The 26,495-nt window shown below is 39.5% G+C and overlaps 1 protein-coding gene across 1 annotated transcript in view; it reads right to left on the bottom strand.

Annotated features, from left to right (window-relative positions):
• LOC126100884 (uncharacterized) overlaps positions 1-26,495 on the bottom strand; it is a 563,003-nt gene that overhangs the window by 161,245 nt on the left and 375,263 nt on the right. Inside the window, exons 6-7 of the mRNA XM_049911552.1 lie at positions 3,829-4,180; positions 2,603-3,630 (exon numbers count right to left, since the gene is read on the bottom strand). Coding sequence (XP_049767509.1) covers positions 2,603-3,630; positions 3,829-4,180 — 1,380 coding nt within the window. The remainder of the gene's footprint in view (positions 1-2,602; positions 3,631-3,828; positions 4,181-26,495) is intronic.

Genomic DNA, 26,495 nt, shown 5'->3' with positions numbered 1-26,495 from the left:
AAGCACCTGCAGCATTGCCAGAAGTCTGAGGCTGCTCCTGAACTGTCTGCCAGGCAGGCAGTATTAATACAACCTCAAACTTTTTGCAATGATGCAGTTACCTATAATGAAGCACCGTCTAAAATAAGCTGTGGACATATTCCATCAATTGATACGATTTTGAAGACTATGACAACTTGTTGTAGGTCTACAGAAATATAATATTACATATTTCATAAAAAGAAAAATGTACTGACTATGAATGCAGTATCAATGTCTCAGAATTAGAATCAGTCAACTTGTACAAATACCTGGATGTTACAATTTGTGGAAAATGATTTCATAGGCTTAGCTGCAGGTAAAGAAAATGGCAGACTTCGGTTCAGTGATAGAATACTGGTAAAATGCTGTCAATTTATTAAGGAGATTGCTTAAAAATCACCTATTCATCCCACCTAACAACACTGCTGAAGTTGAATGTACACACAGAAAGCCAGCACAAATGATCAAATGTTTGTTTTACTGATGGGAGAGCATTATGGACAAGTTGAAAACCGTGAATTGCCAGACATTTTAAGATAGTCGAAAATTATCCCACAACTGCCTAATGAAATTTCAATAATTAGTACTTCAAAAATATACAGAGATTCTTCTGCATATATTTATCACATCCATATGTAGAAAGACAAATTTATAGACTAATTACCGTTCACATAAAGCCACTTTTCCAGTGCTCCATTTGCAACTGCTATGGGAAAAAATCCCAAAAAGTGGTACCATGCCAATTACCATTTGCATTCACATCACAGTGGTTTGAAGAGTACGTATGTAATTTGGTAATAGAGAGAAATGTCTGGTGTACAAATTGTAGAGGAAGGCTACAGTATGCAGGAGGAAACATATGTACGTCACAGAGATAATTGACTACTGTTGACAGCTGATCAAATTACTCGTCACATTTAAGATGATCACTACCACCACCAACGCCATCACCATAAAAAAGAAGAAGAAGAAGAAGAAGAAGTAGTAGTAGTAGCTTTGCTGCTGCTGCTGCTGCTTTCTTAAAAGTATACTATCAAATTTTTGCATAATGAAGATAACTGAGCATATTTTCTCATGAGCCTTTTTCCAATCATATTAAATTTTCTCTATTTAAAATGATTCACTTTTTAAAAAATTCAGAACTTTCTTAACAACTGTAAGGAAATACCAATTAAAACTTATTGATATACACATTAATGTGTGATTCATTAAACATTATCTTGTGTAAACCGTATCAACAGCTCTACAGTAGATCCAGTTGTTGTTGTTGTTGTTGTTGTTCTTGGGGGGGAGGGGGGGGGCCTTAAAGGGTGGAAGGTTATGCACTTATGCCATTGCCTAATCATATTTGGTGATGCTGAGCAATAAAACTTTGGACACTGAACAGATATAAACCGTTACAAGAAATTAATCGTTTTCTGTGTTTAGAAAAGTCTCACCTTTCAAAAACAATGATAATTTATTTTTACACATACCATAAACACAAATATCAAGGATGAAATCAGGAGCACCCTCATAAACAACCTTCACAAATTTGGCCTCTCAAGTTGGTCAACACTGCAAAATGCGTAATTACAAATTCAGCACTGGTCATTTGGTTACATATATAGACTGGGAATGCATGTGTCTCAGCATTTCAACAAAATAAGAGGAGAAACTGGTCTGGAAACTGCTCAAAACTGTAGGCATAAAAAAAGATCTTTCCATAACATGAAATGCACAATTTTTCAAAGGTGTTGTTAAATGAAACAAAGAGGAAGTGGATGCATAAAAGATGTAGAAGCTGTCACACTGGCTCAACTGAAGTGACTGGATACTTTTACCCACCATCGACAATAATGTTCAATAAAAGCATATGGACAATAGCAAAGTTTTCACAGGTCCTTAATTATCTCAGTTACATAAAAAAAAAGATTTGATGGACCAGAGTTCCGAAACTTTGATCACCGTCACAAAAAATTATGCCAGCTACGAAAAAAGTTATCCTATGACCAAATAATATTTAATGTTGCTGACAGATGCACATGAAAGCATGATGGCACTATCCTAGCTTTTGGAGCTATTAATTCCTTCCTTGGGGAGTACAGTGATTAGGTTAGAAAAGTGTAAAAAGAAGAGCTAATGATTTCCAACTTCAACCTTCCACCGGTGGAACACTTTTATCATGGGGTGGGCACGAGTGCACCTTCCTTTCAAACCTTTTTGTATTTAGCTGACATTCTTTGTAAAACATATTTGTTTCTGAATGAACAGGCAGCTAGTTAGAGATTTTGTAGATGTCGTGTTCATTACTCACAACTTAAGTTTAGAAAATAATAATTATGTGTCTTATCACACTAATTACAGTTGGGTCACAATGTTAATGACTTTATTAAGTAAATGTTTTAGCTATTGGTACAGTATGATAAGACAACACAATTTTCATTTCTAACTCGTGGCATTGAGAACAGAATGTTCAAAAACCAAAACCTAAAAAAAAATTCGAACAGTTTTTTCCAATATAAAGTATACATGCTACATAATCTTTCATAAATAAGAATCACTTACTATGAGATGATCCATCATTGTGGTTTGCTCTTACCTTCACCAATTTTCGAATTTCCTGCAGGGTCATTTTGTATAATTTTCTTGGTCGATTCCAACGAGGGGCAGAATTTTTCTTAACTTTCAGTTTTACACACTGAAAACCACACATTTCATTCCCACACCTCACCTCAGTTTCGCATTTGACACAATCAGAAAAACAATACTTGTCATTAACGTAATCCATTTGGGAGGAATTTATCTCAGTGCACTGACTTTCTTTTGATGGATTATTACCACTGCAACAATTTTCTGAAAGTGTAGACGCACAGTTACTTCCACCCACAAGAAGCTGTGAAACATCACTGGCGAGATCTGAGACTTCACAGCAAATTTCTTTCTGAACTTCCCCACATTTGCCATCTACAAATTGGAGATTAACACTATGCTCCTTTGCTAGCACGTCATCGACTTTTTCTTCCTCTGCAAGAGAATGAAATCCACTTTCTTCATCCATGGAAGGATAATGTCTCTTAATGGTATCAGGACGAAAATGTATACCATATGATTCATTAGAAAAGCTGCTCCTGTCAATTATTCCTTTAGAATATAATGCTGTGTTTTCTTCTTGTGTAGGTACACAGCTTTTTTTACTTTCCTTGATTTCATACAGATCTGCACAGTCAGTAACCTCCACTTCTGATGCATCTGTCTGTAACATTACATCCTGGGAAGCAAATTCATCAGTGTCTACAACATTTGCATCACTACATCTTGAGGGCTTGGCTGAAGAATGTCGATCATGCACTTCATCCAAGTTAACAGCAGATTTGTCATAAATACAATTTTCCAAAATTTCCATTTCATCAGGGCTGTCTTCTACAGGTGAAAAATCTGCATCATCAAGTTCCTCAAGTTGTGACGTTTCTTCCATATTTAATTCACAGTGCTCCATATCACCCAGTTCCTGTGGAAGTGAACCTGACATTTTTCTTTTTACTGATGCAGAGCAGTTGTTAAACAAATATGTCCTTAAATTCTCATGATATTCCACTCTATTCTGGTTGTATTCCTCCATATACCCACCTGTAAATAAGCAGAAACATGAGAAAAGCCTACAACTACCGTACCAAGTTACATACGCATATCACTGCATTTTCATAATGTACTGCTACCAAGCACTGTACCACCCGATTTGCAAAGCCCAAAGTTTTGAGGATAATATAAGACAATGCTTTCTTGTAATGAAAGTAATGTGAGTACAGTTAAAAGTAATGAACTTACATTCTGGATATGCTGAAACAGATTGTAGTACATCCCTTTCATCCTCCAAGAAACTATGTGAGCTGTCAGATTGTGGATGACTATTGCAGTTATACGTACTATTACAAATTGCACTTCCATCATCAAGTTCCAGAAAATCATCTTGGTTTTCACAAAAAGCTGCATTATAAATTCTGCACCTCCTTTTGTCGGTGAGTTTCTCCCTCTTTCTGTTCAAATTATCCTGATCCAGAAAGGTGTTTTTCCTCTTCTTCGAATAACCATACATAACAAGATTGAATTCTATGTCTTGTTGCTGACGACTAACGTCATTTGTGTGGAAGATGTATCTTGTCATAGGTTCTGGACAACGCTGTGAAAGAATGTACATCTGCTTACTATTTCACCAGAAACATGAGAAGGCAAAATTGATACACTTCAATGCTCTGAGTATAATTGGAAAATAGAAACATTAAAATCTAAAATTTACAAAGCACTTTTAGTTTAACACCAGTAAACCCCCAATTCTTTAAAGAATCAGACTCCCATGTATAAAAAAACTTCAAACACCTGATTACTTTATAAACGTGTGTGTGTGTGTGTGTGTGTGTGTGTGTTGTGTTACATATTCGAAGTTAAACACGTAAGTGAGAAAAGTTTAAAAAAACGTTTGAAATTGTGTTTAAAGTTTATTAGGAGTCACTAGGTGCTCTTACATAATGGATGAGTATAGTCTGGGTAAGTTGCACTCTCCATCATAAGCAAAAGGTAATTTTTCACATATCTCAATGTGTATGATTTCCCATCTCCTGAACTGTGTGTTGTACAATGATATAATTTTGCAGGTACATCCTGTGGTACAGTACAATCAATCTAACTGGGACCAAGTGCAGCTCAAATATGTAAAAAACTTAAAATTACATGGTGACAGTTTTAGAGACCTTTTATTTAAAAACAAATTCAGAACATTAAGTTCAGAGTAATATTACAGTAAACAAAGTTATTGCAACAGTTAATGTATAACTTTAGAAACAAAGTTCTAGTAGAAACTCAAACACCATACTATAAAAACATACGTATTACATAAACTATTGTACAACCATTACTACTGCACATTTTCTGAAAAAGAATCAAATAGTGCAACGCCAATTCTAATGCCACCAATCCATCAATGTGACTCATTTTGTTGGCATCAATATCATCCTCTTTCTCTTCATCACTAGACACTCTGCTTCCTTCATTTACCATTACCACAACAGCACTGTCAGTCACTTCATACTGATCATCTTGGTTCAATCACATTTGCAGTTCAGTTTTGTCTGCATCTTCACACCCAGAAAAATGTTGAATGAGATCTAACAACCATTCATTTTCATTTTCGTCTGATAGTGTCATTGTTGTTTTCATTATTTTTTCACTTTCACTGTGTCTCTCTTGAATTTCCCATGACTGTTTTAGTGCTTTTGATTTTAAGTGGTCCCAAGCTTGTGCAACCCAGCAGACAACATCCTTCAAATAATAATAATAATAATAATAATAATAATAATTATTATTATTATTATTATTATTATTATTATTATATTATTATATTATATTATATTATTATATTATTATTATATTATTATATTATTATTATATTATTATATTATTATTATTATTATTATTATTATTATTATTATTATTATTATAATAATAATAATAATAATAATAATAATAATAATAATAATAATAATTATTATTATTATTATTATTATTATTATTATTATTATTATTATTATTATTATTATTTTGTTGGCACCAATATCATCCTCTTTCTCTTCATCACTACACACTCTGCTTCCTTCATTTACCATTACCACAACAGCACTGTCAGTCACTTCATACTGATCATCTTGGTTCAATCACATTTGCAGTTTATTATTATTATTATTATTATTAATTATTATTATTATTGTTACTGTTATTATTAGCATAGTAGTCATCAGCCGTGCATCTCATAAAACCGAAGTTTCAATTGACGGTGTGCGAATTACTAAGTTTTACTGCATATGTTGACACTGTCTGCAAAATGTGTTGTGAATAGAGTTAGTAGTAGAGAAGTAATAAATTAAAGTGTCGTGTCTAAACAGCAAAAATTTAGCTAGTGAAACTTTTTTTTTTCCTTTCATCATTTTGTGGGGGTGTCAGTAAGGGAAAACGTATACTGAAGGTTAGAAAATATGTGTAATGTTTGTTGCAAGTCACTTAGTGCACAATTTCTCAAATACTGGAGGAACATAGTTTTGGTAAGTGTGGCAGTCCGTTATGCTGCCTCAATAAATACAGATAGTTTCACAAGCTGTGACATGGTCGTGAATGGAACAGTGACACGAAAATCTAGAATAAATTTCTTTTATTTCACATCTATGGTCACAAACTTGTAGGTCCTCAGACTACCGGTTTCAGCCAGCAATGACCATCTTCAGATCTGCAGCAAAATATGGCAAAAACACAAATACAGGGTGGCGCACAATGGCAGTCACCTGATTGTTTCATGAATAACACATTTGTTGTTGACAAGATTTGTAATTTATTGATGTAGAAGTAAAGAATACAACTTGGAAATACAACCTAATGAATCACATGTTCAATATGACTGCCGTTTTGGTTTACAGCTCCTTCAAGTCGCTTACATGCATTTGTGACGAAACTCTGACACAAATCTTTTGGAATGGCGCACCATAACTCCACAATGATGGCCCTAAGTTGCAATGCATTTTCAGGTTTTCTGTGGTACACCTTCTCTTTAAGGAACTCCCAAAGGAAGAAGTCACATGGGTTAAGGTCTGGGCTGTGGGGCGGCCACATTCCTCCTCCTGCATAACATTCTGGAAATCTGTTTGACAATACCCTAAGGCCAAGTCTTTCATGTAGGAAATCAAGCACAATGTTGACAGTATGTAGGTGTGCTCCAGCCTGCACAAACCATTGTGTCTGCAATGGAAGATGTGAGGCCATGAGTTGAGAAAGTACTGGTTTCGTTGCATGTGTAAATAGCTTTCACCGGTTTCTGCAGCATCAAAGAAGAGCGGACCAATGATTCCATGACTTGACATCATGACCCCCCCCCCCCCAAATACACACACCATTCAAGTAAAAATAAGCTTCGGCAGAAAAACATATGTTGTGTAACACTGCCTCTTGGTCTTGCTCTATTCCCCACCTTGCAAACTTCCGTCTCCACTCCTTATCTCTCACAGTAAGATTATGTGCCACAGACATCTTGCATGGATACAAGTGAAGGATGGATTGAGTAATTCTTTGTACAGATCAGCGTGAAATTCCCAACTCTGTAATGGCTCTTCTTGTTGATTTTCTCGGACTACGACTCAAAGCCACTCAAACTGCTTCCATGTTTTGCGACAAACGCATGGTATGTAAATGTGGCCACCCACACTCCAAAACAGACCCAGTACCTTCAAATTTCTGATGTAATCTGTGTATTGTCTGTGGGCTGAGAGGTAATCATGTGCCGAAATGAGCACGAAACCGTCTCTGGCCAATATAACGTTGTTTGTCGCTGCAAACAGTAACACAGTCTTTGTCTTCTGTGTGACGGTCAACTGTCCTCTGTCTGACATCGCGGCAAACTAAAATGGCGGACTCACAATGGAAGCGATGAACTCGCAACAACATCTGGCACGATTTCCATGAACTGCATGAAGTTGAATGCACAATTTGAAAGCTATTGCCCCAATAGTATACTTGTAGGATCAAAATTCAATCGGGTGACTTATCGTGTGCCACCGTGTAGTGGATTGTCTACAGCTTTTTTTTAAAAAAAGAGGTATTACTGACATACACGTGAAACTGTGCACTTTAAATATGACGAGGCATACTTGTTTTATAAAAAACATGCACCTAATATAATGGAGCCAACGTGGCTTCGTCAAATGCTAAACGCAGAAACAAGTCAACCATCGTCACACTTATGTATTTTATGGTGTATACAAGAGTCATCTTCTCAGCAGCACTACTGTTCAAAACAGACTGCCATACAGTCGCCACAAAATGTTTGTGTCACAAGCTCGCCAGATGTCGCAACTGTAGGCGCACACACATTCTCCAATGGTAACTGTATGATGTAAAAGAAGTGGGATACCATCAGTAGTCTGTAGTGGGATTTTAAGGAGGAAAAGGCATTGTAGAAATAAAATGCAGTAAATTAAGCATGACAAATGTCAGATTCTTAAAAGCGAAAAAGTTAAGTGACAGTAATTCCGATATGCTGTAGTGGCGATATGTTAGATAACGGTATAAATAGTGAACAGCTTCCAGAGTACATATAATAATACAAAAATTATGAGGGTTGAATGAAAAGTAATGCATCCACCTTCATTGATTGGGTTTGGATGGGAATATTTTAATAAATCAAATGCAGAAATAATCCTTGGAATGTGATGTTTAATTACCATTATTCACTTTTCCACATAATCACCAGCAGATTGGATACATTTCCACCAATTATGAACAAGTTTTCTGAAGCCATCATGGAAGAAGTCAACACACTGTTTCCACAACCATAGTCTCACAGTTCTCACAACATCTTCATCAGAAGCATAATGATGTCCCTGCAGATCGTCTTTCATTATCAGGAACAGATGGAGGTGAGACGGTGCTAAATCTGGATTGTATGGAGGATGTGGTATGGTGGTGAGATTCAGTCTCTGAGGTTCTGCTGTGGTGGCACGTGAAGTGCACAGACCTTCCAATAGCCAAGCAAAGCAATAATGTGACCCACACGTTCTTGTGAAATGCCAATTGCGCTTGCAATTTCTCTCTGCGTGATAAGAAGATTGTCCTGAATCAATATGCCAACATTTTGCTTGTGAAACACTGTGGTTGCTGCCACAGGACATCCAACTATTTGTTTGTCACGCAGGTCAGATGTTCCCACCTCAACATCTTTAAACTTACTCACCCAATGACACACAGTACTCAAATCAACACAATCCCTATAAACTGGTTTCATTCTCCGATGGAACTCCTTTCAGGAGACACCTTCTGCTGTCAAGAATTCAATGACTGCACGTTGCTTAAATTGCATTGACCAACCATCTGTGCAAGGTTCCATCCCTTACACTGTAACAATACAACCATTCAATCCTAAGGCTTCCCGCTAACTGGAGCTGTTGAGAAGAGGCTACCGAACAAGCCAATGTCTGCCGCATACCAATGCTGCCAACTGTTGAAGAGTTACAAAGGTGGAGGCATTACTTTTCAGTCAACCTTCATACAAAACAGATAGCTAAAGAAACAGATAGCTAAAGGAGCCCAATGAATGAAAACAGGCTGCAACAAATAATCAGCGCCCTCAGTTGGTGCTACCGTCAGAATGCCACATAGGTGAGAAGTGATCAGAGAAACTTGACCGTTATCCCCCTCGTTCCCTGTGGCATGCCATTCAACGAGAAGAATGACGAAGCATCATACCAGTGCATGAACAAGATTATCTAGTTAATGAAGTATATTATGTAAACAGAGAAGGGACAAGAAAACACCAAAGTTCTACGCACAATGTAAGAGAACAAGCCAAATATGTAAAGCATTGTATACTGGGTGAAGCCAAAAGCAGGATATAAGCAACAGAGCTGTTCTGTGATTGAAGTAGAACAATGTGAAGTAGGCAATGGGTACAAAATTGCTTCGCCAAAGACATAATTCTGCTGGCTCTGGGTGTTTCACTTTATAAATTTCAAGCTGTTCTAGCAAGTTAAGAGGCCTCTTTCCACCCTTTGGAAAAAGATCGTGGTGAATAAGCATACTATTCTCAATGCTCCCTATGGAATGATCAGTTTTGTTATGTTGCTGTGAATGTTCCTTAAACTTTATGCTAAAAGAGCAGTCAGTCTGACTGGTATAGTATTTATCACAGTTACTGCAATGAATCCTGTATACTCCACAGCCATCAAATTTGTCATATGTGCTTCTCAGTTTATGTTTTACTCACAGTTTTAGGGTGTTGTTAACCTGACAACTACATCTGACATCAGATTTTCTAAAACATTTTTCTATTTGCAGGAACGTTTTGCAGAGAAATTTCATAGGAATGGTGTTTGTTCTTTCTTTATTGGTTCTATATTTTGGGCATGTGTATCTGCCAGCTGTTTATTATAAGTTTCTTTAGCCTACTGTAAGGGCAGGTGACGTTATTTACAAAGAAGCTGTTAGCTGCAGCAATTTGCTTTAAAATCTGAGTTCTTTAAGTATTTCATTCTTTTCTTGGAATGTCATGCCTCAGGGTACAAAGAGCCCTCTGGCAGTGATTTTCTTCTGACCACTTCTGAACTGTGCGGCATTCTTGCATTAACGTGAACAGAGGGCACTGATTATTTGCTTCAGTTTTCATTAATTGGGCTTCTATCTGTATTATAAATTTTATATTACTATGTGTACTCTGGAAGCTGTTCATTATTAATACCCATTATCTAAAATACTGCCACTAGAGAGTATCAGAATTACTGTCATGTAACTTTTTTTGTTCTTAACAATCTGTCTTTTGACATGCTTAATTTACTGCATTTTATTTTTACAATGCTTTTTTCCCCTTGTAAGTCCACTACAGACTTTATTGATTGTATCCCACTTTTTATTTTACATCATACAGTTACCATTGGAGGATGTGTGTGTGCGCCTACAGTAGCGACATCTGGCGAGCTTGTGACACAAACATTTTGTGGCTACTGTGCAGCAGTTTGTTTTGAACAGTTGTGCAGCTGACAAGATGACTCTTGTATACACAAATTACATATGTGTGACGATGGTTGAGCTGATTCTGTGTTCAGCATTTGACGAAGCTACATTGGCTCCAGTATATTAGGACAGGTTTTTTACCAAACAGGTATGCCTCGTCATATTTAAAGCACACAATTTTTACATGCATGTCAGTAATACCTTTCAGCATGTGTTGTTTTACTGTTTAAAGCTGTACACAACCCACTAGCTGTATTTGTGTTTGTGCCATATTTTGCTGCATATCTGAAGATAGTTATTGCTGACTGAAACCAGTAGTCTGAGGACCTACAAGAACATAGAGGCAAAATAAAAGAAATTTATTGTAAGTACACAGTTTCCAACCGTTATACCTGTCTGTGCAAGAACTATTAACACAAAATATACCTCTTAATGAGCAGATTATGACAGAATTTTAAATTTAGTCAATAATTATATGAAATGCTTTAAGTCAAATTTTTGTTGCTACTGGAACCTGTTAGACGAGCAAGCTGCACCTGAAATTTGCACAACGAACCTTGAATTGGGATAACCTCTTAGCAACACAGATTTGTTGAAATATTGTTAGATTTTAGTGAAATTCTCATTATTACAAAGACTGGTTTCTACAATATAGTGCTTTAATATGTATTGTTTACTTGAAGTGGTATATCCACACCTAATGCTAGCCTGAGAACCAGGCAATTGTGTGAAGGTTGTGCCCACTTTGATTATTGCCCAGCACTGCTGTATAGTCACTTTGTTGACTGCATGTTTAGTAAGGTGATGACAGCAAATGACACATTCAGAGCACCCACCAAGCTCGAACTGTTATGGGAATTATGGGATTCTGTGAGTAGCGAGGCTAATGAGCAGGTGCACTACATCAGTAGTATGCAGTGTAAGTTGAGAATTTGTGTCTAATGGGAGGTGTACTAGAGTACGTCGTGCAGTAGTACTGCACTGTGTTAACTGTGATCAGCTGGCCTAGTGGTCAGTACATCAGCCTAGTGCGCAGGAGACCTGGGTTCGAATCCTGGTCCAGCACAAATTTTCGACTTGATATAGATCAATGCCCACTGGCAGCTGATGCCTTGAATTCCTTTGTGTTTTGTCAACTACGTCACAATGTTAACCATGAGACATGTATTCAAAGCTTCTGTCCAGCAGCAATCCTGGTACATTGATAAGACAAATCGAAGGTTGATTTTCATTATGTCTATCTATTTTGGTTTTTATTTACAGAGCTTGGAGGTCGCAGCAGTAAATTATACTCCATTAAGTCTATAGGTAGGCAGTAATAAGATTTTTTTTTTTTCAAGTTTATAAAATATACTGAGTGTGCAAAAATACTTCATAAATGATATTTTATTTTGGAGAGTGTTGTATTGGGCTTCTATTGTAATACTTAAAGTATGGTCTGTCATAAAATGTAAGGTGACTAGCAGAGTATAGATTTAGATGATTATTTTGAATTCAGTACTGTATACAAGACCAGACTAGCATGGTTGTGTCTACACACAGCAAGACTTCTGTCCAAGGGGCTCAATTTTTGGACAGACACAACCACAGTAGATGGACACTAATACTTGCTTTCTTTGGACAGGTTGATGGCCATATTTATCTACCACAAATTGGCCAAACTTGCAACATTCAGTTAGTCAACAAAGCAATTCTTCTGGAAGCAATTCTGAGGCCCAGATTGGTAATATGAGCTACTCCTGTGTGGTCAGATGACAGTGTAGCTATAAGAGCAGCATATAACAATATAGTGCTGAAACGGGAAATGCTGATGGATTCCTGGTTTTTGTGGAAGTAAGTGACAGGCCATTACATCTCCTGTCTATGTAAATGAACTTATAGTACACAGGAAACTTAATCAGATCAACTGGTCTACAAACAACAATTCCGTAAGACTTCCTTGTTGTTTTTCTAGTATTTGGTGGAAAAGCAGTCACACATTGTTAGCTATGTTGCTGTTACCCACTTACACTTTGGAACATGACAGCTGCACGACAGTTATTAGTTTTGTTTCTGTATACCTGACCACTTCTCAATCCTGCTATGAGTGGCAGCTGTGTCTGTGGTGGTGGAACAGGTTGTGGATGCAATTACAGTAGAAGATTTAGGCCAGTGACAGTAAATGATTGACAGCTTGTTCTACATGGAGGAGGAAGTACATACCAGAACAGTTTCATGCACAAGGTGAAGTTACAGCTTCAAAAAGCTGTGTGTGTGTGTGTGTGTGTGTGGGGGGGGGGGGGGGGGGGGGGGGGGGGAGAGAGAGAGAGAGAGAGAGAGAGAGAGAGAGAGAGAGAGAGAATATGCAGCTGAAAATGATGTCAGATCCCGAACAGAAAAAGAAGGGAAAACTATATTGAAACAATAAAAATTAAAAAATAATATATAGCCTTCTAGACGGCGCCATTAATGACATGATATAAATGGATTTGGCTACAAATTAAAGATGAACTGCAGTATAGCAGTTATGGGATGAGTTACACATTAAACCAACTGTACTGCACAACATGTGTGACCAAACAAGTTTGGTATTTAGCAATTCTGGCACTCTTAGGTAAGACAATCAACCACAGTTAGGGCGTAACAAATTCGATAGGAAAAATCAGTTTTTAATTGTCCTGAGGCCAAAACAGTGGAAAAAAACAACAATTAAACCAGTTTTAATAGTCATGAGGCTGGTGCAATACTTGTTCAATACAATCTCCATTGTTTTCTCATGCAAGCTGAAACTGAGAAACAGTATGTTCCACAACAGATCGGAGTCTCTCAGGGATCTGCTCATACAATTTACTAATGATGGTACAGGTAAGAGACCCCAAGGACACATCTTCTAAAAAACATGCAGCCCTATAATAAACAATGCCACAATCAGTCAATGAAATGGTACCACTCGATATGCAAGCGGATTCTCCATTGCCCGTATTCTGCAATTTTGTAAACTGATGTCCTTGAAAATGAAAATGGAGTCTGTCTGTCCACAGAATGTTCCATGGCCATTCATTGTCCACTTCCATGTGAGCGAGGAATTCTAGGACAGATGTTTGTCTTACTGTCAAGTCATTATGAAGCAACTCATGAACATGAGTAATTCTGAATAAACAGCAATGCAGGATATTATGTAGGATTCTATGTCCTGTGCTCACAAGCATGCTAAAATTCGGGTAATTCCCAATGCACTGCATGTTTACATACCACTGCTAAGCCTTGGTGCCATGTTGTGGCTACATTCCCCTACCGACGTCAGATTAGTTGTTTTCCTCCATCTGCCCATTGCACTTCAAAAGAACCTGCATTTTCAAATTTCATAATAATTTTCTCCTTGGCAGACGTCGGACCAAGGCTTTTTTTTTTTTTCGTACCCTTGCGTGTCCGAAACTTCTCCATAGAGGTACTGGCACACAGTCACCTTCTTGTAAGATCTTTACCAGCAGCACGTGATCTTCCATTGAGACAGTCATATCAAGTGTCTCATAAGCAAACTGGAGAACAACCGTGTATTCCGCATCTTTTATTTTGCATATTCTGCACCTTATAGTGTCATCTAATGATAAAATTTTTGTTAAACTTTTATTATTTTCATAACATTCCAATCTTGTTTGATAATATTCCACTCAATTTTGATTTCATTATGAGCAGTGGTTCTTTTTATACAGCATTCTGAACACTGAACATAATCACCTTGGACTTCATTAGATGTGACATGCTAATTTGATATCATCATCATCATCATCATTTCTACTTACCCAGCATCAGAACAGGTTGGAACATGTACGGTTATTTCTCCACTTTCCCTCGTCTTTCTACCATTCTTCTTCTACAACTTCATTGATGCAGTCCAGATTCCTCCTCCTTAGAATGATCCAGATAGACTCAGCCCAGCTTACTCATTCCATTGCTTGCCCCCTCCCTGCTCACCCCTCCGCCTATGCTGTCAGTTATTAATTTAGTGTTCTTCCATTCCCTTTACATGTCCAAACCATTTTAACCCACTCTTCTCAAATCTATCATTTAATCGTTCTCTTCTATTTTCCTTATTAAAGTCTTCATTTCTCACCTCTCTCTCTGCACATCACCTAACACTGTTCTTAGGAATTACTGTCTCACTAGCTTGGAAACTACTCTCTTCTCCTCTCTTCTTGGCATTGTCCAAGACTCCGACGCATATTTCAGTATGGGTGTAAAATGTCTTGTACAACAGTTCTTTACAATTCATATTTCAGTATGGGTGTAAAATGTGTCTTGTACAACAGTTCTTTACAATTCATTGGCACCCCTATCCTCCACATTAAGCCTCTCACACACAGATAAAAGGCATTGCCTTGTTTCACCCTTCTGCAGATTTCAACCTGCAGTTTCGCTTTCTGTGTTATCTCACTTCCCAATGCAATAAGACGGACAGATGTATTGACAGAGGGCTGCAAATAAACAGGGTGGCAGATGAGAAAAGGGAGGAGATGATAGGAGAGAGAGGGTGGAAACTATTTGTGGAGGGTGTGGAGACTGTATAACCTTAGTTTGAGGCTAGGATAATTATGGGAGTGGAGAATGTGTTGTAAGGATAACTCCCATCTGTGCAGTTCACAAAAGCTGGTGGTGGAGGGAAGGATCCAGATGGCTCTCATAGTGAAGCAGCCATTGAAATCAAGTGTGTTATATACTGAGTGATAATTGAGTGATAATATTGAGTGACAATATTTGATAGAAAAGAGAGGCCAGTAGACTGGAGTAGTATTTAGGTAGGTTAGGTTAAGTTGGCGGTTTGGTAGTATGTCATAAAAGTTTAAAATGTCTGTTGAAAACCTTATTGAAATCAGTCCATCAAAAACTACATAATGAACACAGGAAACACTGTGGCAGAAGGTGGTTAATGTTTTAGTTAGCATGTGTGATTGACCAACCATTTTAAGGTGTTAAATGTTGTTGGTGCACTTTTCACATTAATTCATGCAAAATGTGCAATGAGAACATTAAACAACACATATCGGTCACAAAGGCTTGTTGTTTGAATGACCAAGCAAATAGTTGTGGGCTTCTGTATATGAGCGCACGCACGCACGCACACACGCGCGCACACACACACACACACACACACACACACACACACACACACACACACACTCTCTCTCTCTCTCTCTCTTTGGAATGACTTTCGTGTAGAAGACACTTACATATTCAATCTGTCTGAATGACTACAACTTTGCTCAAGCACAATTTTTCCCTGAACGCTTACCTTCATGGGCAGTACTCCTACTGTGTTTTGAGTATCTGCTAGCTCTTTCTCATTGGTATATCTTTACATTCTCAGCTGGCCAAGTGGATTTAAACTCAAAACTCTCTCTTTCAGTGCTTAATAATTGTGGAAATAAAGTTTTAGTATGATTCATGTTACATGTAAAATTGTGTTATTCATTCAACTCAACACCTTCTCCACCATCCGCTTCACGTGGCCTCCTCAACCCTTCATAAGGGCTTTGATTACCTATCAGCATCCCCTGAAATCAGGGACATACTACCTGAGATACTTGTCACCCCTCCTAAAGTGGTGTTCCCTTGCCCACCCAACTTCCATAACATCCTAGTCCATCCCTATGCCACTCCCAATCCCAACCTCTTGCCAAAAGGATCATAATACCTGTAGAAGACCAGGTGCAAAACCAGTCCAATCCAACCACCCTGCACTTCCTATTCCAGTCCTGTTGCTAGTTAATCCTACCTCCTCGGGAGCTAGGCCACCTGTGAAAGAAGCCATCTCATTTAGCAGCTCTGCTGTAATCATTGCACAGCTTTTTATATTGGTATGACTACTAACCAGCTGTCCACCAGGATAAACAGCCACTGCCAAACTGTGGCCAAGAGGAAAGTAGAGCACCCTGTGTCACAACATGCAGCTGAACATAACACACTACAACATGCAGCTGAACATAACACACTTGATTTCAATGGCTGCTTCACTACAAGAGCCATCTGAATCCTTCCCTCCACCACCAGCTTTTCTGAACTGCACAGATGGGAGTTATCCTTACAACACTTTCTCCACTCCCATAATTATCCCAGCCTCAAAACTAAGGTTATACACTGTCTCCACACCCTCCCCCAAATAGTTTCCACCCTCTCTCTCTCTCTCTCTCCTATCATCTCCTCCCCTTTCTCATCTCCCACACTGTTTATTTGCAGCCCTCTGTCAATACATCTATCCGTCTTTCCCTACTTCCCTTCTTTCTTTGTTCTGTTTCTCCCCACCTCCCTGCCCTACAAACTGCTGATGCTGTGCCTGTTGGCAGTCTAATTCCTACACACTCCCCCCCCCCCCCCCCCCCCCATCCATACACTACAATCCCTTACCCTTCCCCACCTCCTCCAGATTGCTGCTTGCATCCCAGGTGATGTTGCATTCCAACCCAAGATGCTGGAGTTGGCAGTCGTGTGTGCATGAGGTGTGCTTGCTTGCTCGTCTCTCTCTCTCTCTCTCTCTCTCTCTCTCTCTCTCTCTCTACTGAATAAGGCTATGGCCAAATGTTATATGTGAGTGTCTTTTAATCGTGCCTGTCTGCAACTTGACGTGTCTTCTTTATGGTAAGTTACCTGGAGTTTCCATTGTTTATTTGCATGAAACACATGTTATTGCTCAGCCAACATCTGAATGATTTGTCTAATTGCTGTATCCTATTTGGTAAGTTTCTAAAACGTTTTACTTCTAATGCTCTTTAAATTTAAATACAGTTGAGAACAATACGTATAATATTGCATTACGTGTTTTCCCAATTTTCCACGTCTAGTTTTTCATTAAAAGGCTTACTCTCAATGTAATGCTGATACACAATAATGAGGGAGTAAAGCATGTCCTCTGACAACTGCGTAATATCATGCTTCCAATGCACCATCATTTCTCCTCGTCTCCGTTCTGTTCGTCAATGGAGCGTGGGAAGAACAACTGTGTCGATGAACACCCGTACCAACTAATATTTCTCTTATTATTGCATCATGGTCATTTCATAAGACATGTGGAGGTAATAATGTCACCAGACTGACTGGAATGCACACACTTCAGATCAAAAATAAATATCTCCATGATACACCATACCTCTCCTGTAGTGTCCGCCAAAATGAGCCCATCATGAAACACACCATTCTTCGTCGGATGTTTTCTTAGCTCTGTCTTCTACAGGCTGATGTGCAATACTCATGTCGAATGTATATTATTTAATTTAAGCCACCTTAGTTGGTGAATTATATTTCCTTTAGATCCTCCCAATGAATCTCTGCCTGACATTTATTTTCCCTACAATTTGTTTGATGTGGTGATGCCACATAAGGCCATACTGATAGCTACTCCTCAGTATTTTATGGTAGTTTTCATTCCCAGTGATTTGTCATCAATAATGTAATCTAATAGTAATGAATCAGATATTTATGTGCTCTTTTTTTATTTCAATTACCAGGTCCAATACTATAACAATGTCCAAGGAAGGATGGTCAGTATTCAGGGATATGACAAGAACGATCACTCGAAGTCAAGAAGTCTAGCAAACATGGGCTCTAAAACGCATACCATAAGAGCTACAAGCATCAATTCATCTTTGCTACAGTAAAACACATTTCATCTACTGACCAACTGCTCACAACACTTAAGGTATGCATTTTAGAGCCCTTGTTTACTAGACAAATGATCGTTCCTGTCCTATCCATAAATACCACCATCCCTCCTGGGACGCACTGTGTATATACACTCCTGGAAATGGAAAAAAGAACACATTGACACCGGTGTGTCAGACCCACCATACTTGCTCCGGACACTGCGAGAGGGCTGTACAAGCAATGATCACACGCACGGCACAGCGGACACACCAGGAACCGCGATGCTGGCCGTCGAATGGCGCTAGCTGCGCAGCATTTGTGCACCGCCGCCGTCAGTGTCAGCCAGTTTGCCGTGGCATACGGAGCTCCATCGCAGTCTTTAACACTGGTAGCATGCCGCGACAGCGTGGACGTGAACCGTATGTGCAGTTGACGGACTTTGAGCGAGGGCGTATAGTGGGCATGCGGGAGGCCGGGTGGACGTACCGCCGAATTGCTCAACACGTGGGGCGTGAGGTCTCCACAGTACATCGATGTTGTCGCCAGTGGTCGGCGGAAGGTGCACGTGCCCGTCGACCTGGGACCGGACCGCAGCGATGCACGGATGCACGCCAAGACCGTAGGATCCTACGCAGTGCCGTAGGGGACCGCACCGCCACTTCCCAGCAAATTAGGGACACTGTTGCTCCTGGGGTATCGGCGAGGACCATTCGCAACTGTCTCCATGAAGCTGGGCTACGGTCCCGCACACCGTTAGGCCGTCTTTCGCTCACGCCCCAACATCGTGCAGCCCGCCTCCAGTGGTGTCGCAACAGGCGTGAATGGAGGGACGAATGGAGACGTGTCGTCTTCAGCGATGAGAGTCGCTTCTGCCTTGGTGCCAATGATGGCCGTATGCATGTTTGGCGCCGTGCAGGTGAGCGCCACAATCAGGACTGCATACGACCGAGGCACACAGGGCCAATACCCGGCATCATGGTGTGGGGAGCGATCTCCTACACTGGCCGTACACCACTGGTGATCGTCGAGGGGACACTGAATAGTGCACGGTACATCCAAACCGTCATCGAACCCATCGTTCTACCATTCCTAGACCGGCAAGGGAACTTGCTTTTACAACAGGAGAATGCACGTCCGCATGTATCCCGTGCCACCCAACGTGCTCTAGAAGGTGTAAGTCAACTACCCTGGCCAGCAAGATCTCCGGATCTGTCCCCCGTTGAGCATGTTTGGGACTGGATGAAGCGTCGTGTCATGCGGTCTGCACGTCCAGCACGAACGCTGGTCCAACTGAGGCGCCAGGTGGAAATGGCATGGCAAGCCGTTCCACAGGACTACATCCAGCATCTCTACGATCGTCTCCATGGGAGAATAGCAGCCTGCATTGCTGCGAAAGGTGGATATACACTGTACTAGTGCCGACATTGTGCATGCTCTGTTGCCTGTGTCTATGTGCCTGTGGTTCTGTCAGTGTGATCATGTGATGTATCTGACCCCAGGAATGTGTCAATAAAGTTTCCCCTTCCTGGGACAATGAATTCACGGTGTTCTTATTTCAATTTCCAGGAGTGTATATATACATCTCAAGGCACTCCTGAAATTACCTTTACATCTGTCTGTTTCATCCAATCAAGGACAATGTTTTGAAATCTCCCCCCTAGTAAATTCTGAATAAAGTCACAAATATGTTCCGATACTCGGTAAGCTCATATTTTGTTCATTCAATGACAGTGTGGAACTGTAGCAAAAGTCTTCCAGAAGTCAAAGAACATGGCATAAATGTGGGCACCTATGTCTAAGGCAGTTTGAATAGATTTCTGTTTACATAATACATGATGATTTACTTAAATAGGAGACTCTCATTCTCCAATAACATCATAATGTGAGAGTATAAAACATGTCAAACAATTCAAAACATTGACCTATAATTATGTGCTTTTGCTTGGTGTTTTTTCTTGAAAATGAGAGTAAGTCAATTTTTACCCATTATTCTCCAGCCATCTGTGATAGACTGCTGCTAGAAGGGAATAAGTTTTTTTTTTTTTTTTCACTGCCTCTGTAGAATCTCAGATGGTCTTGATGCCTTTCCTTGGTTGAGCAGCTTTTGTTGACTCCATGATCACCTGTCCCGACATCCATCAGTTCAGCATTTGTATGACCATCTTCGGTAGTGGAACAGTTTCAGGAGACCGAATTCAGTACTTTGGCCTCCTCTACGTCATCTTCCATTGCTGTGCCAGAATGGATGACGATGGTCTGCTTACTGGCTTTACAGAATGTTTAAAATTTGCTTATTTTGGCTCCACTCAGCTTCTATTTGCTAAAAAAAAGGCTCTGACTTTACTTACATCTGTGATGAAGCTCTCTGTTTTTGTAGCAATTTTTCTAACACGGTTATTGAGCCACAGAGGCTTTTTCCTATCCCTCACAATCTAGCTCAGAACATACTGGCCTAAGGGGTATTGTACAATCTTTCAGATTTTATTCATTTGTGCTCCAAATATCTTTGTCTTCAGAGCTGAATATTCAATGTTTACTATTTAGATATTTTTATACCTCACTCATGCTAAGCAAAAATATGTTCCTACCTTTTTCTAAACATTCCTTGTGTTGCTCAATATCATTAATGTTATAAAAGCCTTAAAATCCCCGACACCCGCCTCTACATTAACTGACTAAAAAAGTTCAGATAGCTATGTTAGTTACTAGCTGGTCTAGGACACTTTCCTGTCAAGTCTGTTCTCTAGCTGTTCAAAGAAATTTTGAGTCTATACATTCAGAAAAATCTCACGCGAGTCCCTGTCTCTGATGTCAGTTTTAACGACAAGGCTCGCCCTTCTATTGAGTATAAACATTCAAAAGAGCATTAGAGTTTAAATAATAGTGTTTCGTGTGTATTAAGGTACTATCAAATGCAACAAAAGCATGGGTGGGGAGAGGGGGGGGGGGGGGGGGGGACGACACCTTACTTGTATGGGACAAGCAACAAATAAAATTGTTATTTGTAATTATAGCAACATGTAAACCCAGATAACTGTTGCGTCCCTCATTTGTGTCTCACCACTTTCTCAGTGTATGACTACAGGCTGACATTTTTTAATCCTACTAATTTATATGTTTTGGTTGCATTTCTCCACATGGGCCTTTAATTAGCTTTATTTCCTTTGTTATTATCTCATTTCTAGGAAATCTAGATATGAATGCAAGAATGTTGTCAACAGCTAACAGTAAACCAAGGTGTGAGAAGTTGCTGCTTCAAGGTACAACAGCAAGGGAGTACCTGGGTGACATCTGAGTCAGCGTAACTGTCACAAACTAATCTGGTGGTGATGTACTTCACAGTGTGCATGTCCTGGTCAGGCTGTCCTCTCCTCAGTGTGAATGGCACACTATGTCCAGATCACAAGCTCAAAGCAGAATGTGAAGCAAGTAATAGTGAAGGCCAGCACACACACCTGGAACACACATGACATGTAGTCAGTTGATAACATAAGGAACTTGACTCCAGTAAGTCATCCTTTATTTTGAGGTGTGGGCTGTTATCTATGTAACACCAAGGCAGACAGACTGAGGAGGACATGCTAGTTATTAGGATTTCAGTGAAGACCAATTAGGAAAATGAAGCCTATTGAACAAAGAGAAATTCAAAGTTATCATAATAAGATCATTCTGAGTGTTTCATTCAGATACTTATGCAACCCTCCTGTCAACTGCCAAGTATAGGAGCCATTTGATTGGTTTGAAACTTTGGTGTAAGATGACATATCTGAGATGCAATACAACATTTAAATTGACTCACACCTACACAATGTGATAAAAAGTATCCTGACATCCCCCAAAACATATGTTTTACATATTAAGTGCATTATGCTGCCACCTACTGCCAGGTACTCCATATCAGCGACCTCAGTAGTCACTAGACATCGTGAGAAAGCAGAATAGGGTGCTCTGGACTTCGAATGTGATCAGGCGATTGGGTGTCACTTGTGACATATGTTTGTACGTGAGATTTCCACACTCTTAAATGTCCCTAGGTCCACTGATTCTGATGTGATAGTGAAGTGGAAGTGTGAAGGGACATGTACAGAACAAAAGTGTACAGGCCGACCTCGTCTGTTGACTGGCAGAGACCACCGACAGTTGAAGAGGGTCATAATGTGTAATAGGCAGACATCTATCCAGACCATCATACAGGAATTCTGAACTGCATCAGGATCCACTGCAAGTATTATGACAGTTAGGCGGGAGGTGAGAAAACTTGGATTTCATGGTTGAGCGGCTGCTCATAAGCCACACACCATGCCAGTAAATGCCAAATGAAGCGTAAGGAGTGTCAACATTGGACGATTGAACAGTGGAACAACATTGTGTGGAGTGACAAATCACGGTATACTATGTTGCGATCTGACGGCAGGATGTGGGTATGGCGAATGCCCAGTGAACACAATCTGCCAACGTCTGTAGTGCCAACAGTAAAATTCAGATGTGGTGATGTTGTGCTGTGGTGCACCCCTTGTTGTTTTGCATGGCACTATCACAGCATAGGCCTACATGGATGTTTTAAACACCCTCTTGCTTCCCACTGTTGTAGAGCAATTCGGGGGTTGTGATTGCATCTTTCAACATTATTGAGCACCTGTTCATAATGTACGGCCTGTGGCGGAGTGGTTACATGACAATACCATCCCTGTAATGGACAGGCCTGAGTCCTGACCTGAATCCTATAGAACGCCTTTAGGATGTTTTGGAAAGGCGACTTTATGCCAAGCCTCACCGTCCAACATTGATACCTCTCCTCAGTGCAGCACTCTGTGAAGAATGGGCTGCCATTCCCCAAGAAACCTTCCAGTACCTGATTGAATGTGTGCCTGTGAGAGTGGAAGCTGTCATCAAGGCTAAGGGTGGGCCAACACCCCAGCATTACCAATGGTGGGCACCATTAACTTTTAAGTCATTTTCAGCCATGTGTCCAGATACTTTTGATCACATACTGTAAGTGGTATTAAACACTGACAGAAATTCAGTCTTAGCTTTTCATTTGAGGCATTGCAGGGAAACATCTGGAAGCAGACAAATGCTGCTTTACTGAATGGAGTAGACATTTCCTAGTATTGATAAATCACTCTCATATCTTTATTCTCACAAGAAATAAACAAAGTTAGAGCTTAAATAATTCTTATCTAACACTCATGGCCACTTAGTATAACCTAATTTCATTAAATTAATTTTGCTGTGTACTAATGAGCAAGGTTAATAATAGCATCTACAAAATCCAGTGGAGATCATAACAAAGTACGATGAAGAAAATCAGTTGTATTATGTCGAGTTGCCAATTCAGAGTAATCTTGGAACATCTTACTTTGATACCAATCAAGATTTGGAGATACTAAACCATGACTGATTAAATATAGAGATGTAACCACTTGTTTTCACATTACTTCCTCATGCAAACATAAACAATGGTGATGGTTGTTACTATTATTGTTTTCAGTACTCAGACTGGTTTGCTACAGCTCTCCATGCTACTCTATCCTCAGCAAGTTTCACTATCTCCACATAACTTCTGCAACCCACATACTCCCGAATCTGCTTAACGTATTCATCTCTTGTTCTCTCTCTACAATTTTTACCGCCCCCCAATAACAAATGGTGATCCCTTGCTGTCTCAGAATGTGTCCTATCAACCAATCTTTTCTTTAAGTCAAGTTGCACCCCAAATTTCTTGTCTACCAGTACCCTATTCTATTCAGTACATCCTGATTAGTTACACAGTCTACCCCATCAGCATTCTTCTATAGCACCGTATTTCAAAAGCATCTAATCTCTTCTCACATGACTGTTTATCCCCATGTTTCACTTCCATATATGGTTACATTCCAAATAACTTCTGGACTTCCCAACACTTGAATCAAAATTCAATATTAACAAATTTCTCTTCTTCAGAAAAGCTTTTCTTGCCACTGCCATTCTACATTTCATATCCTCTCTAATTTAGCCAGCATCAGTTTTTTTGTTGCCCAAATAACAAAACTCGTCTATTAATTTAAATGCATATCAGCATCAGCTGATATAATTTAACTACATTCCACTATCCTTGTTTTTCTTTTGTTGATGTTCGTCTTACATATTTCTTTTCCTTTGCTGTCTCTCACAGAATTACAGTGTCATTGGTAAACCTGAAAGTTTTTATTTCTTTTCCCTGATCTTTAATTGCTACTCCAAATTTTTCTTTGATTTCGTTTACTGCTTGCTCTGCTTGAATTGGCTGACTATGCCACAAACAAAAAAAAAGATGAACAGAAGACATACAAGGGTGTTTCAAAAATAATATACATATTACGAAGTATTATTTCCTCTAAACTGTCAATCACTGCACCTCAGCTCGGCTGTTGGAGAAACGAATACATAGTCTAGTTGACATTAATAGCCGCTAGATGTCCATTGTCTTCTGGTTTGCTTGGTAACTGTCATATGTTTAAAATGGCTACTCTGCAGCAGAAATCATTTTGTGGTCTCAAGTTTGCGAAGTGCAATTCGATGATTAGAGCACAAAGACATTTCAGGTTGTGATACCAAATTGATCCTCCAAATAGGTGGAACATTCACAGATGATATCGACAGTTTCTAGATACAGGATGTGTATGTAAAGGAAAGAGTCCTGGCCGCACTCATGTTCCTGAAGAAAATGTTGCACGAATTCAAACTGCTTTCCAATGCAGACCTTCAAAATCAACTAACCGTGCCAGTTGGGAGTTACAGCTGCCTACAACAACAATTTGGCGTGTTCTGAGATGTCGGTTGGTTACGAAGCCGTACAAGTTACAAGTGTTACAAGCTCTGCGCCCTAATGAAAAACGCAAACATGTGGCATTTTCCAACGAGATTCTTGATGCTAGTGACAATGATAACACTTACACACAATGCATCATGTTCAGTGATGAAGCAACTTTCCATATTAGTGATCAGGTAAACAAACACAATGTTCGAATTTGGGGGCTACAGAACCCATATGCTGCCACTGAACGTGTACGAGACTTACCCAAAGTCAATGTGTTTTGTGCAATATCCCGATCATCTGTTTATGACCCATTCTTCATTAATGAAAACATGATTAACAGTCAGCAGTAGCTCGCTATGTTACAAAACTGGTTGTTTCTGAGGTGCACCTAGACAACTTCATTTTTCAACAAGACAGGGCACCCCCTCACTGGAGTCACGCGTGAATATCTGAATGAAACTCTACCGAACCGTTGCATTGGTCATCAAGAAGATGTTGACTTAGCATGTCTCCCCTGGGCTACATGCTCACCACATCTTATACCCTCTGCCTTCTTTCTGTGGGGTTTCGTTAAAGACAATGTTTATGTATCACCACTTCCACAGAGCCTGGAAGAGTTGAAGAACCGGATCCATACTACCATAACACCAGTGACGAAGGACATGCTTGCCCGAGTGTGGGAGGAATTTGAGTATCAAAGTCATATTGTTCGTGTCGCTGATGGAGGACATATTGAACATCTGTAATCTGAACTTGTGAGGTTTGTAAATAAGTACGTAAACCTTCATATTCATATGTCTTTAAGTTTAATAAATATATGCGTTCGAAAAATGAAAATTGTTTTTGAAACGCCCTGTATTAAGAGTTTACTCTCTGCATGGTTCAATATCCTCTACGTCAGTGTTTAGCATACATTTTTGGTTCCCAGCACAATTAAAAAGTACAATAACAGGCTAACTGCCAAAAAAAATTTTTTTTTTAGTATAGAGCAGAAAAACTACACTAAGTGCCATTGCCAACAACCTGTAAAGCGGACTAAGCACTATGAACATTTCTAGTAGCACATTTAAGGCATGAAAGATGGCACAAGAAGTATGTGCTGACCCGCTGGCAAGGCTAAAGTGGACTAAATGGCACAAAGCTTTCAAATTCTTTACTTGCAAAAATTCTGTGCAGCCATACTCAGTTTTTTGGCCTCCACCAGTTCATTTACATTGTGTGACAGCGATTTTGTCCAGACTGAAAACTGTAAGAGGTTGGAAGTATGTCACATACCTAAGGACCTTGTAAAACTTATGGAGACTGCGACATCTAACAATTCATTTCTGGTTCTATGTATCAGTCTGCGATTTTTTTAAAAAGCAGCCGATTCACATATTAACACAACAAAAATAAATATTTCCAAATGTAGTTGGACTCAAGTGAAAAAAATTGCACCTAGTGTCATCAATATGAGAACAGTGTTTAATGAATTTTCAGGAAACAGGGTACCACTGACATAATAAAGAACTTTGTTTTACCATCACAACAACGTAAAACTAACTTGTCAACTGAAAGGAAAAGG

This window comes from Schistocerca cancellata, chromosome 9 (genome assembly GCF_023864275.1).
Source record: "Schistocerca cancellata isolate TAMUIC-IGC-003103 chromosome 9, iqSchCanc2.1, whole genome shotgun sequence".
Taxonomy (NCBI): Eukaryota; Metazoa; Arthropoda; class Insecta; order Orthoptera; family Acrididae; genus Schistocerca; species Schistocerca cancellata.
This window is presented reverse-complemented; position numbering and strand designations above follow the sequence as displayed.